This window comes from Penicillium longicatenatum (genome assembly GCF_028827895.1).
Source record: "Penicillium longicatenatum strain IBT 33135 chromosome Unknown contig_6_segment0_segment0, whole genome shotgun sequence".
NCBI lineage: Eukaryota > Fungi > Ascomycota > Eurotiomycetes > Eurotiales > Aspergillaceae > Penicillium > Penicillium longicatenatum.
This window is the reverse complement of record NW_026643123.1, coordinates 1,833,102-1,846,555: the sequence shown is the minus strand read 5'-3', so window position 1 is coordinate 1,846,555 and position 13,454 is coordinate 1,833,102. Positions and strand designations below refer to the sequence as shown.

Genomic DNA, 13,454 nt, shown 5'->3' with positions numbered 1-13,454 from the left:
TGTTTGACTTTATAGCGAGCATTCATAATTTTGTCAGCATCTATCATACTGCATACATTCTTTTATCTTATCTCTGCAAATATAAGGTCCCCTCAGTCTGGTTGTAGTAGGTCACAGCGTCAACACGGCCCCAAGAAATGAAATCCAAGCAGGCAAATCCGCTACTAACATCCTCACCCGATGCACACCAACCCACTTCGCCATCCACGCACTCGCCGAATCACCTTCCTTCCCTTTTTCCCGTCTATTCTGATTATCAACAACCTGCTTCACAGGCCCGGCAACAAGAGGTACAAAGGCCAAATGTCCAATCGCACCCAAAATTCCCATCCAATAGAACCGAGTGGTCCGTAATTCGTTCCTCGAGGAATCAAGATATAAGGTCGTCGCAGCAGTAACGATAGTGGTCATATTCAATCCCACGACTGTAATGACCGCACGGTTGAAGACGCGTCTAAACCATGTTGGAAGGATGGTGTTAGATGCCGTGCGAATGTTGGGGATCAGGAATGCGCTGGTGGTATGGAGCTCTAGAAGGGCGTGGGCTAGAGTTGCGGTACTGGTTGCTAAAGGGAGGATTTGAAGTAGAAGGGTTGTATTTAGATTGGTGGTCATGTTGCCTTCAAGGTTGGCCTTTCAAGGTCTGGTATTGACAGGTTGTGTATAGGTAGGGTTTGACGTGTTGAATGAGTTTGGTTTATCGAGAAATGTGAGTGCTGGGATTGAGCATTTTATATTTGTTCTTCCGAGGATGGTCAGACTCGGATAGCCGGATGTCTCGATTTACTAAATGAAGTTCATGCTCTATACATTCAGTCCTTGTAATCTATTTTGCGAACGGACCAATAGGAGTCCATGATGTTCTGGGTGATTTGGGGGCCAAATTAGTGTGAGCTTTTCCCCCGTAGCCTTTTCTAAGTCTACAACATGCGAGGAATAATTTCTTCCTTTTGTTCTTTTTTTCATTTTCTCATTTTTCTAATATGTAAATACCTATTCTGATCCGAAAGAAAATTACATTGAGTTGGCTATCCAGTATATTCCATACAGTTAGTCTCTGTTACGTTGGTTCTGTTCTGATTCCCTGCGATCCTCCAACAATCGACATTGTATATTTCTTTGGAAAGGTGGTTTATGTCTTCATTATCCTCTTTCTCTTCATTCTCGGATCCTGATTGTTCCAAAATCTAAAGGGTTAAATAGAGCTAACGATATCCCATGACTGCACTAACTTGGTTAAATGTTTTTCTCTTGTTCATATTTGATGCGCCTTGGGGTGTCCATTAGAGACAACTTCGATCTCTGAGCACACACATACCGATGACGCTAGCCTATATCTTTGTACACTCTTATAGGCCTGATAATACGGAGGAATTCAGGGTTCCCCACAGGTTCATTCGCCCGAAACAATAAATCGTTATAAAACCCCGGAAGTGCTATTTATAGCTTAAAAAAGGCTTGCTGTCGGGAGGTTGGCAAAGATGGGTTGAATGAGGTAAAAAGGCCGAATGGTATAATATCGGCAGTTGCACATTTCTGTAACATATTGAGGAAACAGCAAAATTCGAAACAGATTACACCTTGGACACGCACGCTCCCTTTCTTTTGTCAAACCTGGAAAATTTAGTCATGTCGGGTGGTTGAGATAGCTGGTTGTAGGCGAATGGCAAAAAGGTGACCGAGACATATGGGGGACACCCTATTCTCCCTCATTACTTAAGCCGGCGTATCTCGCGCTTCGGATTCCGAGATCCGGATTTAACTACAAATATACGGGCCAGTACCACCGCCTGATTTACATATTGATGCTCGAGGAGGTCTCTTTGCTCCCCTAGCGCATACTATAGTCCTCCCGGAATGTCGGGCTTAAAAGTGATCGGTGGCATCTCTGCGGTCATCTCCCTTCTCGACGCCTCGATCAAGATCTACGATAGTGCTCACAATGTCATTCACTTATCTACAACCTTCGAAGTTATCCGCCGCCGGCTCCCAATCCTTCTCTATATCCTTGAAACATGCAAAAGTCATCTAAAATTGAGGAAGGACTCATTACATGGCGATGTCTGTCTAGCCTTAGAGATGGAAATTGACGCTTGTGGTGCAAAGGCATCGAATTTGAGAGGGATCTTTGAGAAAACCATACCAGGTGAAAGCGATATATGGGAAAAGCGATATTTACAAATCCTCCGGAGACTCGGCAAAGGAAATAAGGTCGAAGAGCTCTTGGGATCCATTACCGAAACCGTCCAAGTTATTGTTAACCACCATGCGGTCCAATCTGCGAATGCGCGACAAAACTTGGACCTTGATAATATTATCAAAGAGATGAAATCAATCTATTCAGTGTCTGACAGAGGAAGCTCCCCAATGGCTCTCAAAAGCGGCGGAGGAGCAACGCAGATAAACAATGTGAACAGCGGCAATGACCAGCACATCAACAACAACGCGTCTGTCAGAAACCTGAACTTAAATTTCGGTAAGGACCCGACATAATTGAACATATTCCTTTATTACAGACTAGCATTAGCTCGTCCAGTCCACAGATGGGGGCAAGACGGAGCGTTAAGGCTGTACACGGGTTGTAACTCAAGACATCTTCCCTTATGACTATGTTTTACCTCCTATACACACACCACCCATGCCGATCAAACCCCCTCAGTCTCTCTTCCAGTACCTTTTGTTGTGTATTCAATGCCAGTGATGTCTGTCAGCTGATAGTCCTCTCTAGTCACCATGAGGCAAAAGGAAAATTTTAGTTTTCGCGGCGTTGGCGTCTGCCTCGGTCAGGCGCCTTATATTGCTCCGGAACTCTTCGTCGGTCGTTGCTCTGAGCTTAGTGAAATCGCACAAGTTCTACAGCCACTTTACGCCCATAGAAAGCAACAGCGCCTATTTCTCGGTGGAATGGGAGGCGTCGGCAAGACCCAACTTGCTATTGCTTACGCAGACTCCTATCGCGAATCTTATACCTCGGTATTTTGGCTGAATGCAGCATCTGAGGCTGCGCTGAAAGACAGTTTTCGAACGGTTGCCTCCTTCGTCTTCTCTGTACAAGATTCTGCGATCTTGGATGATGAAGAAATTGTGGAACGTCTACATCTGTGGCTCTCTGATTTAAGAAATGCCAGATGGCTCTTGATTTATGACAACTACAATGGCTTTAGCCAATTTGCGATAAGTGACTATTTCCCACCTGCTCCTCAGGGGGCTGTATTGGTTACCACCCGACGGCTGAATCTGGTTTCTGGGAGTACCCTGAATGTCAAGCCTTTGAACATCGCAGATGGCCTCGCCGTATTGCAAACTCGATCAAAGAGAGAAATTGTTCAATCTGGTCTGTCACTAACTATGTCTAGAACGAAAGATAAACTAATATTGCTGCTAGATCCTTCTGCATTGCGTCTCGCCGAGCGACTTGATGGCCTGCCCCTCGTTTTGGTCACTGCTGGTACTTATTTAAAGCGAACCGGGTTTACCTTTGAGCGCTATCTGCAAGAATATGAGAAGCACTGGAATACTGACGCCGGCCGTCCCATCCAACTTGAAGATTATGGGCGCAGGCTCTACACGACCTTGAACTTGTCATATACTCATCTGAAAACGGAACACCCTGATGCGGCGAAGCTACTGAGATTGTTAGCATACTTCGATAACCAAAGACTTTGGTATGGGCTTTTCCACGCCGGACTCTCAGATGATTCTCCTACTTGGCTTCGTATAGTGCTGGCAAGCGAGCTGACTTTCCGCCGAACAATGGAAATCCTGACCCAGTACTCCTTTTTGGGAGTTGATGAGCCGTCAGGGCCATGGAGCATGGACAATTGTATCCACAGCTGGGCGTTAGCAGCGCTCAACAAGAATATCGATATACAGAATTACTGGTTTGCCTTTGACTGCGTTAGTTCGTGTACTGAGGGGGTTGACGAGGATTTGCTTGGTTACGTCGCTTTCTCTCGCTACACTGGTCATGCAACACGGCTAGTGGCACATTTTGTCCTCAAAGAGGATATAATTTCCAATTCTAGGTCTGATCGATTCGATAAGGTGTCGCGTGTCTCAATACTACTTCGAGAGCAAAGTCAGCTTGCTTCAGCGGAGCAAATGTCTTTACAGCTCCTAGCTGGGAGAGAGAAAGCATTAGGACCGGATCACCCGCTAACCCTTGACACTGCCCACAATCTGGGAAACATATATCGTGACCAACGCAAGCTGGATCAGGCGGAAGAGATGTATAAGCGGGCGCTGGGTGAGAGCGAGAAAGTGCTAGGACCGGACCATATGTCCACCCTTGACACTATTTACCATCTGGGGATTCTTTACCATGATCAAGGCAACCTGGATAAGGCGGAGGAGATGTATATGCGAGCACTAGCTGGATATAAGAACGCGCTGGGACTGGACCAATCGTCAACCCTCGATACTGCTAATAGTCCTTGAGGATAGAAAATGGGAACTGGTACGCCAGGCCTGCCACACCGCCTGCCGTGCCGTCAACGGACTTCGCCCATCTCCGGCGGCCTCGAGCAGGTTCGTCCCAATGTAGCTGGGGAGGGCGATGAGGCCAATTCAAGTTAGATAGAACTTATCCTCTTCTACGTCTGTCAGAGAACAAAAATGAAATCTACTCACTTCATAGTCGCGCAGCCAGTTGTCAAAGCCGGTCCTAGTTTTATCGTTTGACTCTAGATATCCGGTTATACTAGGCGATGATTGCTTGCTTGAGCACCTTGATATGCGACAAGCCATACTTCACGACAAATTCGTAGATAAGGCACGATTTGAAGTCCAAAACCTTCATCGCTTTTTAAAGTGACCGAGGGCTCTTAACCTCCCTAGCCTAGATAGATCCTTTCCGCTGGTTAATTTTAACATGTCGAAGTATGACATAATATCCCCTTCGTGGGTAAAATACCATTTTCTCAGGCTTCAAAAACCCATCCCATGGATAATGGCTGAATTTGGTTAGAAACCTGACGCAATCTAGCAACCGGGTTGTTCCAGAATTCCGGCATCGGAGAGGACCGAGAGATTTTGGGGGGAACGTGTCGTGGCGCAGCGTAAAGAAGAAATTCTAAGTAGGGTCCTTCAATTACCCCGGCTGACACGATGTAGAAAGCCTTGCACCCCCGAGGATTCGGTGATATCGGAGCATTCACGAAATGATATATCTGGTACGGCTTTGATTTCCCCACCCCCTTTTGCGTTATACTTTAACCAGCCGAAACGAATAGTACGCGTCTGCTCCCAAATTGATATTTCTGCACAGAGCAAATATTTTCTCAAAGATCGAACATGTCAGCAATAAGCCCAGCTTTGCTCTACTCATACTTCCTTGATGCCGCCACGGCCATCATCGGCTCACTCCTTATTTACTCTGGTGTATTAGGAACCTTTATCGATCCTCTTCGCTGTAAGTGCGCAACAACTAGCTTCTTTCGTCCCCAACCCCCAATATCACCATTAACTGGCCTGACCTAGTGGCAAAATTCTTTGGCCTTCCGACTGCAACCTCGGAGAATGTTGTTCTGTTTCCTTCTGCGACAGGTCGTAACCTTGGTGCTGGAATCTTTGTCTGGATCTTGACGTTGTTAGGGGAGCGAAAGGCGTTGGGCATATTCCTCCTATGCTGGACATGGGCAGGCATCGCGGATACCAAGATTCTTTACGAGCACCCACACGGACAAAGCCAGGGAATGCACATCCGGAACATTTTTATATTGCTAGTGCTGGGTCCTCTGTTGATCCAATCAGCAGCACCATAAATCGGATGTTTGCAACTGATCCAGGGGTTGGAACCACCAAGGCCTCAAGCCCTTCCTCATCTTTCTGAAGCCCTCGCCAGAAGCCACACAGACTCCGCTCCCGCACATCTTAGTAATGAGAAGTGCCGAGTATAATTAGCCAATCGGCCGTTGGAGTGGAATGAGGATGTACAGGGGGAATGATTGGGTGCATAGATGAGATAGGCCAAAAAATAGAAACAACTGCAAGTCTCGGACAAAAAGTCCCCAAGTTGGCTGTCCGGGCTTCAATATTTATGAACTATAGCTCCCTAATTACTTCTGCTGAATGAACAAAGAATCATAACTCTTGGTATTCAGAACAAACAGTATTACACTAATGCATGCCGTCAGATCTACTTGTCAGATGGGGAGCGAATTTTCGTCTCAGAGGAAAGCAAGGTACAGCTGGTGCAAAAGGGCCACGGAGACTGGAACGGAATACATAATAATACTGTAGGATCCTACTGAAATCCATAAAACCCCCTGGAGCCGACACAGCAGTCGGTTCAGCTATGCTTAGACCGAGAGAGAGACAGCGGTAATTAGACAATACCAGCCAGCCAACCAGCCAGCGTAAAGCAAGAGCAGCGATGCTGATACAGTGAACTCCTACTTATAGTACACCCCACCATCCAAAGAAAATTGTGTACAATGAGTGAGAGGTACAATAAGTGAGAGGATGACATAATACCCATAGGATTCATCTTTGGATATAATATCCTCCTCGAATATAGTCTAAAAATTGATCAAATTATACCATATTATCATTACGAGAATTATCAATTAGGTACTTCATTATATAGCGTTTTGTATGGGAACACCCGGAAAAGTGGGTTCATCCAAGCGGATGGTGTACTATAACCGGGAGTGTTCTATAACCCGCCGTACCATAAGTGGGAGTTGACTGTAGTTGGACAATAATTGACAATATACCGAGGGTCTACTTGAGCGAAGCGTTGCTACTCTCAGATCAGCATGGAATTAGGCGGATCGTAAGAGATCAACCTCGCTTTGATCAATCCAAAAACTACCCTCGGATCGTATCAGTCGGGAAGAAGGACGGGCATTTCGGGGCCGGGTGAATCGCGGAGCGATAATGATTTGGGGGCTGAGTGAGATCGGTGGTTGTTGCACCCCCCGAAGCCATCGACAGCTCGCTGATATGCCCTATAGGCCGCGCTCAACACCCTGGAGCAGCCAGTTTATTATGCGTTCTCCTAACCCAGCCCTTCCCCCAGTCTCTCAAGGTCTAGGGCTCTCATTATATTCACCAGGACCAGAGATTGACTTATCCACAAAAACCTTCCCGTCAGGACCAGTTATCGTCTTGTCTCCGGCATTGGTCATCAGCTATGACGCCCGAATATACTAGCACACCAAGCTCAGAGCCCGACCGGGACACCCAGAAGCTGAAGCTTGTATACTTCAGCAACGAGTTCTCCAAAGATGACTTACAAGGCGTGTTTCGTCGCCTGCACAACCACAGTAAGGAGAGTTGTTACCCGATATTGGCCGATTTCATATCAAAGGCCACTTGGGCTATCAAGGATGAAGTTCGGCAGCTACCGACGGAGCTTAAAGATCTAATCTCACCGTTCGAGACCATCTTCAGCTGGGTTGAGAACACAGAACTTCGTGAAGGTTTGATCTGTGGCGCCGTAGACGGAGTGTTGCTTATTGCAGTTCAACTGGCAACTTACATTGGGTGAGTTGATGTCCGATTAGCTTGCAGCTTGACATGGTGGTGACTAACTTCCCTTAACTATCAGATATGCAGAGAGCCGTCCTGAAGATCTAAGTGACTTGGCAAACACGAGCCTTGCTGGCCTTGGCCTTGGCATACTAGCATCGACTGCTATTTCATTGTCTTCGACATTGGCAGACTTGCCACAGGCGGGCGCAGATGCGGTGCGGCTGGCTTTCCGCCTTGGCATTCATGTCCAGGGTGTCTCTGCAAACTTGGAGGCCCGTGAGCTGTCAGAGAGTCCAGATACCTGGGCATATGTCGTTCATAATGTCGAACCTGCGGTCCTTCAAAAAGAGCTCGATACGATATATGCTCGTAACGAGATTCCTGCCACCGGGAAGATCTTTGTGAGCGCTGTCAGCCGGACGTCTGTTACAGTGAGCGGACCACCAGCGCGGTTAAAGGCGCTATTCGTCACGTCCGAGTTCTTCCGCGAGTCAAAGTACATTCCCATTCCAGTTTACGGCGGCCTCTGCCATGCGCCCCATATCTACAGCCTGCAGGATACGCAGTGTATCGTCAATGGCAGCTCATTGAACACAGTTCTGACAAAGTCGTGGCCGGGGATACCAATCTACTCCACCAGCACTGGTCAATACTACCGAGCCAAGAATGCCACAGAGTTATTTGAAGCTGTGATTTCAGAACTCCTTACTAAAGCAATCTTTTGGGACCATGTCATATATAGCGTGGTCGAGAGACTCGAGACCACTCTTGCCTCGGAATTGGTTATGTACAGCTTTGGTAACTCTATTCCTCTCAACGACTTGACGACTGCCATCAAGAGTAGCATTACACGCCCTCAAGTCACAATCAACAATCTGATGACCTGGCTCACGCAAGTCACACCCGGAGATGCTGCCCCACGCAGCCCGGCACAGGCTAAGCTCGCCATCGTCGGCATGTCTTGCAGGCTGCCTGGAGGCGCGACAAACACTGAGAAGTTCTGGGAGATACTAGAGAAAGGGTTGGACGTTTCCCGTCGAATCCCGGCTGATCGGTTTGACATTGACACGCACTACGATCCAACCGGCAAGCAGCTCAACAAAACTATGACCCAGTATGGCTGCTTTATTGATGAGCCTGGTTTATTCGATGCGCCTTTCTTCAATATGTCCCCCCGTGAATCCCAGGCTGTTGATCCACAAATGCGTCTTGCTCTTGTCACGGCCTATGAGGCGCTGGAACGTGCAGGCTATGTTGGTAACCGCACTGCCGCCACGCAGTTACAGCGGATTGGTACATTCTATGGCCAAGCTGCGGACGACTACCGTGAAGTGAATCAAGGTCAGGAAGTTGGCACCTACTATATTCCAGGTGGTTGCCGCGCTTTTGGTCCGGGCCGTATCAATTACTTCTTTAAGTTTGCTGGACCCAGTTACAGCATCGATACAGCTTGCTCCTCCGGACTTGCGGCGATTGAGGTACATATCGTTCATATTGATCTTCATGATCTTGGATTCCAAAATACTGACAATGAGTCTTAGGTCGCCTGTCAGGCGCTTTGGAATGGCGCTGTGGATACCGCTGTTGCAGGAGGTGTCAACGTCTTGACAAATCCTGATGGCTTCACAGGACTTTGCAACGGCCACTTCCTCACCAAAGGACATAACGCTTGTAAGACATGGGATAGCACCGCTGACGGATACTGTCGTGCAGATGGTATTGGCTCTGTGGTAATAAAGAGACTCGACGACGCGGAAGCTGATAATGATAACATCCTGGGTGTTATTCTTGGTGCTGGTACAAACCATTCAGCAGAAGCAGTCTCCATTACCCACCCCCATGCTGGCCACCAAGCCTACTTATCTCGGCAGGTACTTCGAAAGGCTGGTGTGGATCCCTTGGACGTGTCCTACGTTGAGCTCCATGGCACTGGTACTCAAGCGGGGGATCATGAGGAGATGAAGGGTATTATGGAGGTGTATGCCCCGCTCACCCGGCGTCGTGGTAAGGACCAGCCGCTCCATATTGGCGCCGTCAAGGCAAATGTCGGCCATGGGGAGTCTGTTGCAGGGACGACTGCGTTACTCAAGGTACTTTTGATGTTCCAGAAGAACGCCATCCCGCCACATATTGGAATCAAGACAGAGATAAATCCCAAGTTCCCCCAAGACTTTGATAAACGCAATCTTCATATCCCAATGGAAATGACGCCTTGGCCGCAAATCCCTGGAAAGAAGCGCCTGGCTGTGATCAACAACTTTGGCGCTGCTGGTGGAAACACAATGATGGTCCTGGAAGAGGCGCCGGCTCGAGAAATCACAGAAACGGATCCGCGCAAGACGTACATCGTCGCTGTCTCGGCCAAGGTTAAAGCATCTCTGGCTGGAAATATTGAGCGCCTGATTGCCCATCTTGATGCAAATCCAGATATCAATCTGGCTGACCTGTCGTATACTACAACTGCTCGTCGCTACCATCACACTCATCGCGTAGCAATTGCTACCTCTACCACGGAGAATTTGAAAAAGCACCTGAGCTCCTCCTTGGCGAAGATTGATTTAATCAGACCTGTTGGAAAATCTGGCCCTCCGCCGGTTGCATTCAGCTTCACTGGCCAAGGCGCGTCACACAAGTCAATGAATTTAGAGTTATACCACGATGTCCCTATCTTCCGAGAGCATATTCAGCACCTTGACTCAATCGCTCAGGGCCAGGGCTTCCCGTCTTTCATTCCAGCTCTTGATGGGTCACACGCAAAAGACCATGCTCACTCTGCAACCATTACCCAACTTGCGCTGGTGTGTTCTGAAATTGCTCTGGCCAAATACTGGATTTCTCTCGGAGTCAAGCCAGACGTGGTCATAGGCCATAGCCTGGGCGAGTACGCTGCGATGCACATTGCTGGAGTTGTCACGGCCAGTGATACCATATTCATGGTGGGACGCAGAGCTAAGATGCTGGAAGAGAAGTGCAAGATTGGCAGCCATACCATGATGGCCGTTCGCGCTGCTGTTGCCCAGATAGAGACGTGCTCAGAGGGCAAGCCATACACAGTTGCTTGTGTTAATGGCCCTTCAGATACAGTGCTCAGCGGTACTAAAGACCAGATGGATGACGTTGCAGTCCCACTTCAGAAGGCCGGTTACCACTGTATCAAGTTAGACGTTGCTTTTGCTTTCCACTCAGACCAAATGGACCCTATTTTGGACGACTTTGAGGCCGTTGTCACGACCGGTGTCATCTTCCAGGATCCCAAGGTGCCAGTCATCTCTCCCCTGCTCGGCAAAGTTATTTTTGATGGCAAGACCCTGAATGCAAACTACGTTCGCCAGGCTACCAGGCAGACTGTTGACTTTCTGACTGCTCTGGAGAACGCACAGAGAATTTCTAGCATAAGCAATGAGACTATCTGGGTTGAAATCGGGCCGCATCCTGTTTGCACTAACTTCGTCAAAAATACCATACCATCCGCTGAGCTGGCCATCCCATCTTTCCGCCGCGGCGAGAACAACTGGAAAACCATGGCTGAGAGTATGGCTGCTTTACACCTTGCTGGTATTGAAGTTAGCTGGAGCGAGTTCCATCGCCCGTTCGAGCGTAGGCTCCGCCTCATCGACCTGCCAACATATGCGTGGAACGAAAAGAACTACTGGCTCCAGTATAAAGGTGACTGGTGCCTAACCAAGGGGAATACATTCTATAACACCGATAAGGAAGCTGCCAGTGCTAAGGCTGCACCAAATGTGCTGCCGGCCAGCGAGATTCAGACCACGACGGTGCAGCAGATCATAGAGGAGACTTTCAATGAATCTACTGGTACAGTAGTCATGCAGTCAGACCTTATGCAGGCTGATCTCCTGGCGGCAGCTCATGGGCACAGCATGAATAAATGTGGTGTGGTCACATCGGTAAGTTGATTCCCGATCTACAAAAATATCCCCCCTACTTTCAACACAAGAAAGACTCGGCGGTAATGGCATTGGACCCATGCATCACAGCTAAGCTTAGGGGTCTCTAATTTGGTTGTTGGCAGTCGAAATTTGGCCAGACAGTTTGCTAATTCTGATTCATTTAGTCCATCCATGCCGATATTGCATACACCCTTGGCAGCTATCTGCACCGCAAGCTGAATCCACGAGCCAAGAATATCAACATCAACATTGCTAATCTTGTCGTCACCAAGGGCTTAGTTGCTCAGACAAACACGAAAATCCCTCAGCTGTTCCGTGTGACTGCCACCACTGCCGATATTCACTCAGGTGTGGTCGATTTGACATGGCAAAACGTGGACAACGATGGCAACGCCGACGAGCCATTTGCCACAGCCAATATTTATTATGAAGATTCGTCCCAGTGGCTCTTGTCTTGGGCTCCTATTGCGCACCTCATCCATAGCCGGATCATTGTGCTTGAGGACCTGGCAGCACAAGGAAAAGCTAACCGCCTTTCCCGTAATATGGCCTACACCCTCTTCGCCAGCAACTTGGTGAACTACGCTGACAAGTATCGCGGCATGCAATCGGTAGTAATGCATGAACTTGAAGGATTTGCAGATATCCAGCTTACCACAAAGGAAAGCGGCGTCTGGACTGTTCCGCCATACTTTATTGACAGTGTGGCACACTTAGCTGGGTTCATCATGAACTGCTCTGATAGCATGGACGCAGAAAACTACTACTGCGTGACTCCTGGTTGGAACGCAATGCGATTTGCAAAACCGCTTACCCCGGGAGCCAAGTATCGGTCCTATGTCAAGATGATTCCAACAGCTGAGGATCCAACGGTTTATTTCGGAGACGTGTATGTCATGCACGACGACATCATCGTTGGTGTGGTTAATGGCATCCAGTTCCGCCGTTATCCTCGCATTCTGCTTCAACGCTTCTTCTCACCACCGGACAAGATGGCTGCGATTGAAGGCAAGCCATATCCCACTGTTTCTCCAGCTCCTGTTTCATTGTCAGCAGCGCCACCACCAGCGCCAAAGACGACTGTCCATGGACATGCTTCTGGCCCAGAACGCAATGATGAGGAGAGCAAATCTCCTTCTAGTAAGCCAGCCAGCGCTATGCCCGCTACGCCAGCTCCGTCAAAGGGCGTTGTACCTGTAGCCACCGCTGCCGCTGGACAGTCCAACAATGCTGCTGCTACGGCTGCATCTGGCAGCATCTCTGCCAGAGCCATCCTGCTCATTGCGAGGGAGGCCGGTCTAGAAGCCTCTGATATGGAGGATGGAGCTCGATTTTCCGACTTGGGCATTGACAGTCTCATGTCGTTGGTAATTTCGGAAAATTTCAGGACGGAATTGGACGTTAAAGTCAGTGGGAGCCTGTTCTTGGACTATGAGACTATTGGAGATTTGCGCGAGTGGCTTGACGAGTATTACAGTTAGATGAGTCAAATTGAGTCTGAATTTTTCTGTTATCTGATTTACAATGGGGACCGTGAGTAATTCCCCAAATGCGGGTCCAGTAGGGTCAACCCAACAACCAACTTTTGGGAAGGTATGTACCACTCAGTATTGAGCGGGCTCGCTTCAAAAGATTGTACTTTGGTCCGTGATTCTAGAGAAGTATTTTGAGAAAATAATGTAAAGATTTATATAGCTTTTTAGTGACAACAGAGCGGTTTGAAAGTTTATATATAAATATGGAGGACCCGCCGAAGCATTCACTGAGCTTTTCACCCCCTTCAACATCATTTACACGTTATTAAAACAACGACTTTTTAATGTATATCTAAAGCCTATTTAAAGAGGAAGATATAATAATATTTAATAGTACCTTTAGGGGTATGTACCAGAATTATGGTGAGTAATACTTTACGTAAAAATCAAGGTGTTAGTATAAAGGGCGACGAGACAATTACTTGTGATTAAAAATCTTAGGGTAGGTCTTCAAAATACTAAGAAACAGTTCTGTGCGCCAGATGGATATTGATTACTAGAAGTAATTGTATATAATTCCAGTAAGAAAATG

At 47.9% G+C, this 13,454-nt stretch overlaps 4 protein-coding genes across 4 annotated transcripts; 3 read left to right on the top strand and 1 right to left on the bottom strand.

The window, feature by feature from the left end:
• Nucleotides 1-111: 111 nt before the first annotated feature.
• On the bottom strand, nucleotides 112-615 carry N7484_008883 (uncharacterized protein; the record flags this gene model as incomplete). The annotated part of the gene is made up of 1 exon (XM_057119270.1): nucleotides 112-615. One exon carries the CDS (start codon nucleotides 613-615, stop codon nucleotides 112-114), a length of 504 nt encoding a protein of 167 aa, XP_056968825.1.
• A 1,242-nt stretch (nucleotides 616-1,857) lies between these two features.
• N7484_008882 (TPR repeat protein) lies at nucleotides 1,858-4,437 on the top strand (the record flags this gene model as incomplete). Its single annotated transcript, XM_057119269.1, has 3 exons — nucleotides 1,858-2,476; nucleotides 2,729-3,334; nucleotides 3,386-4,437. The coding sequence occupies 3 exons, from the start codon at nucleotides 1,858-1,860 to the stop codon at nucleotides 4,435-4,437; spliced, it is 2,277 nt and encodes a 758-aa protein (XP_056968824.1).
• An 855-nt stretch (nucleotides 4,438-5,292) lies between these two features.
• On the top strand, nucleotides 5,293-5,762 carry N7484_008881 (DUF4267 domain-containing protein; the record flags this gene model as incomplete). Its single annotated transcript, XM_057119268.1, has 2 exons — nucleotides 5,293-5,410; nucleotides 5,479-5,762. The coding sequence occupies 2 exons, from the start codon at nucleotides 5,293-5,295 to the stop codon at nucleotides 5,760-5,762; spliced, it is 402 nt and encodes a 133-aa protein (XP_056968823.1).
• A 1,373-nt stretch (nucleotides 5,763-7,135) lies between these two features.
• tpcC (non-reducing polyketide synthase tpcC) lies at nucleotides 7,136-12,868 on the top strand (the record flags this gene model as incomplete). Its single annotated transcript, XM_057119267.1, has 4 exons — nucleotides 7,136-7,488; nucleotides 7,553-8,954; nucleotides 9,018-11,384; nucleotides 11,552-12,868. 4 exons carry the CDS (start codon nucleotides 7,136-7,138, stop codon nucleotides 12,866-12,868), a joined length of 5,439 nt encoding a protein of 1,812 aa, XP_056968822.1.
• Between the last annotated feature and the right edge of the window lie 586 nt (nucleotides 12,869-13,454).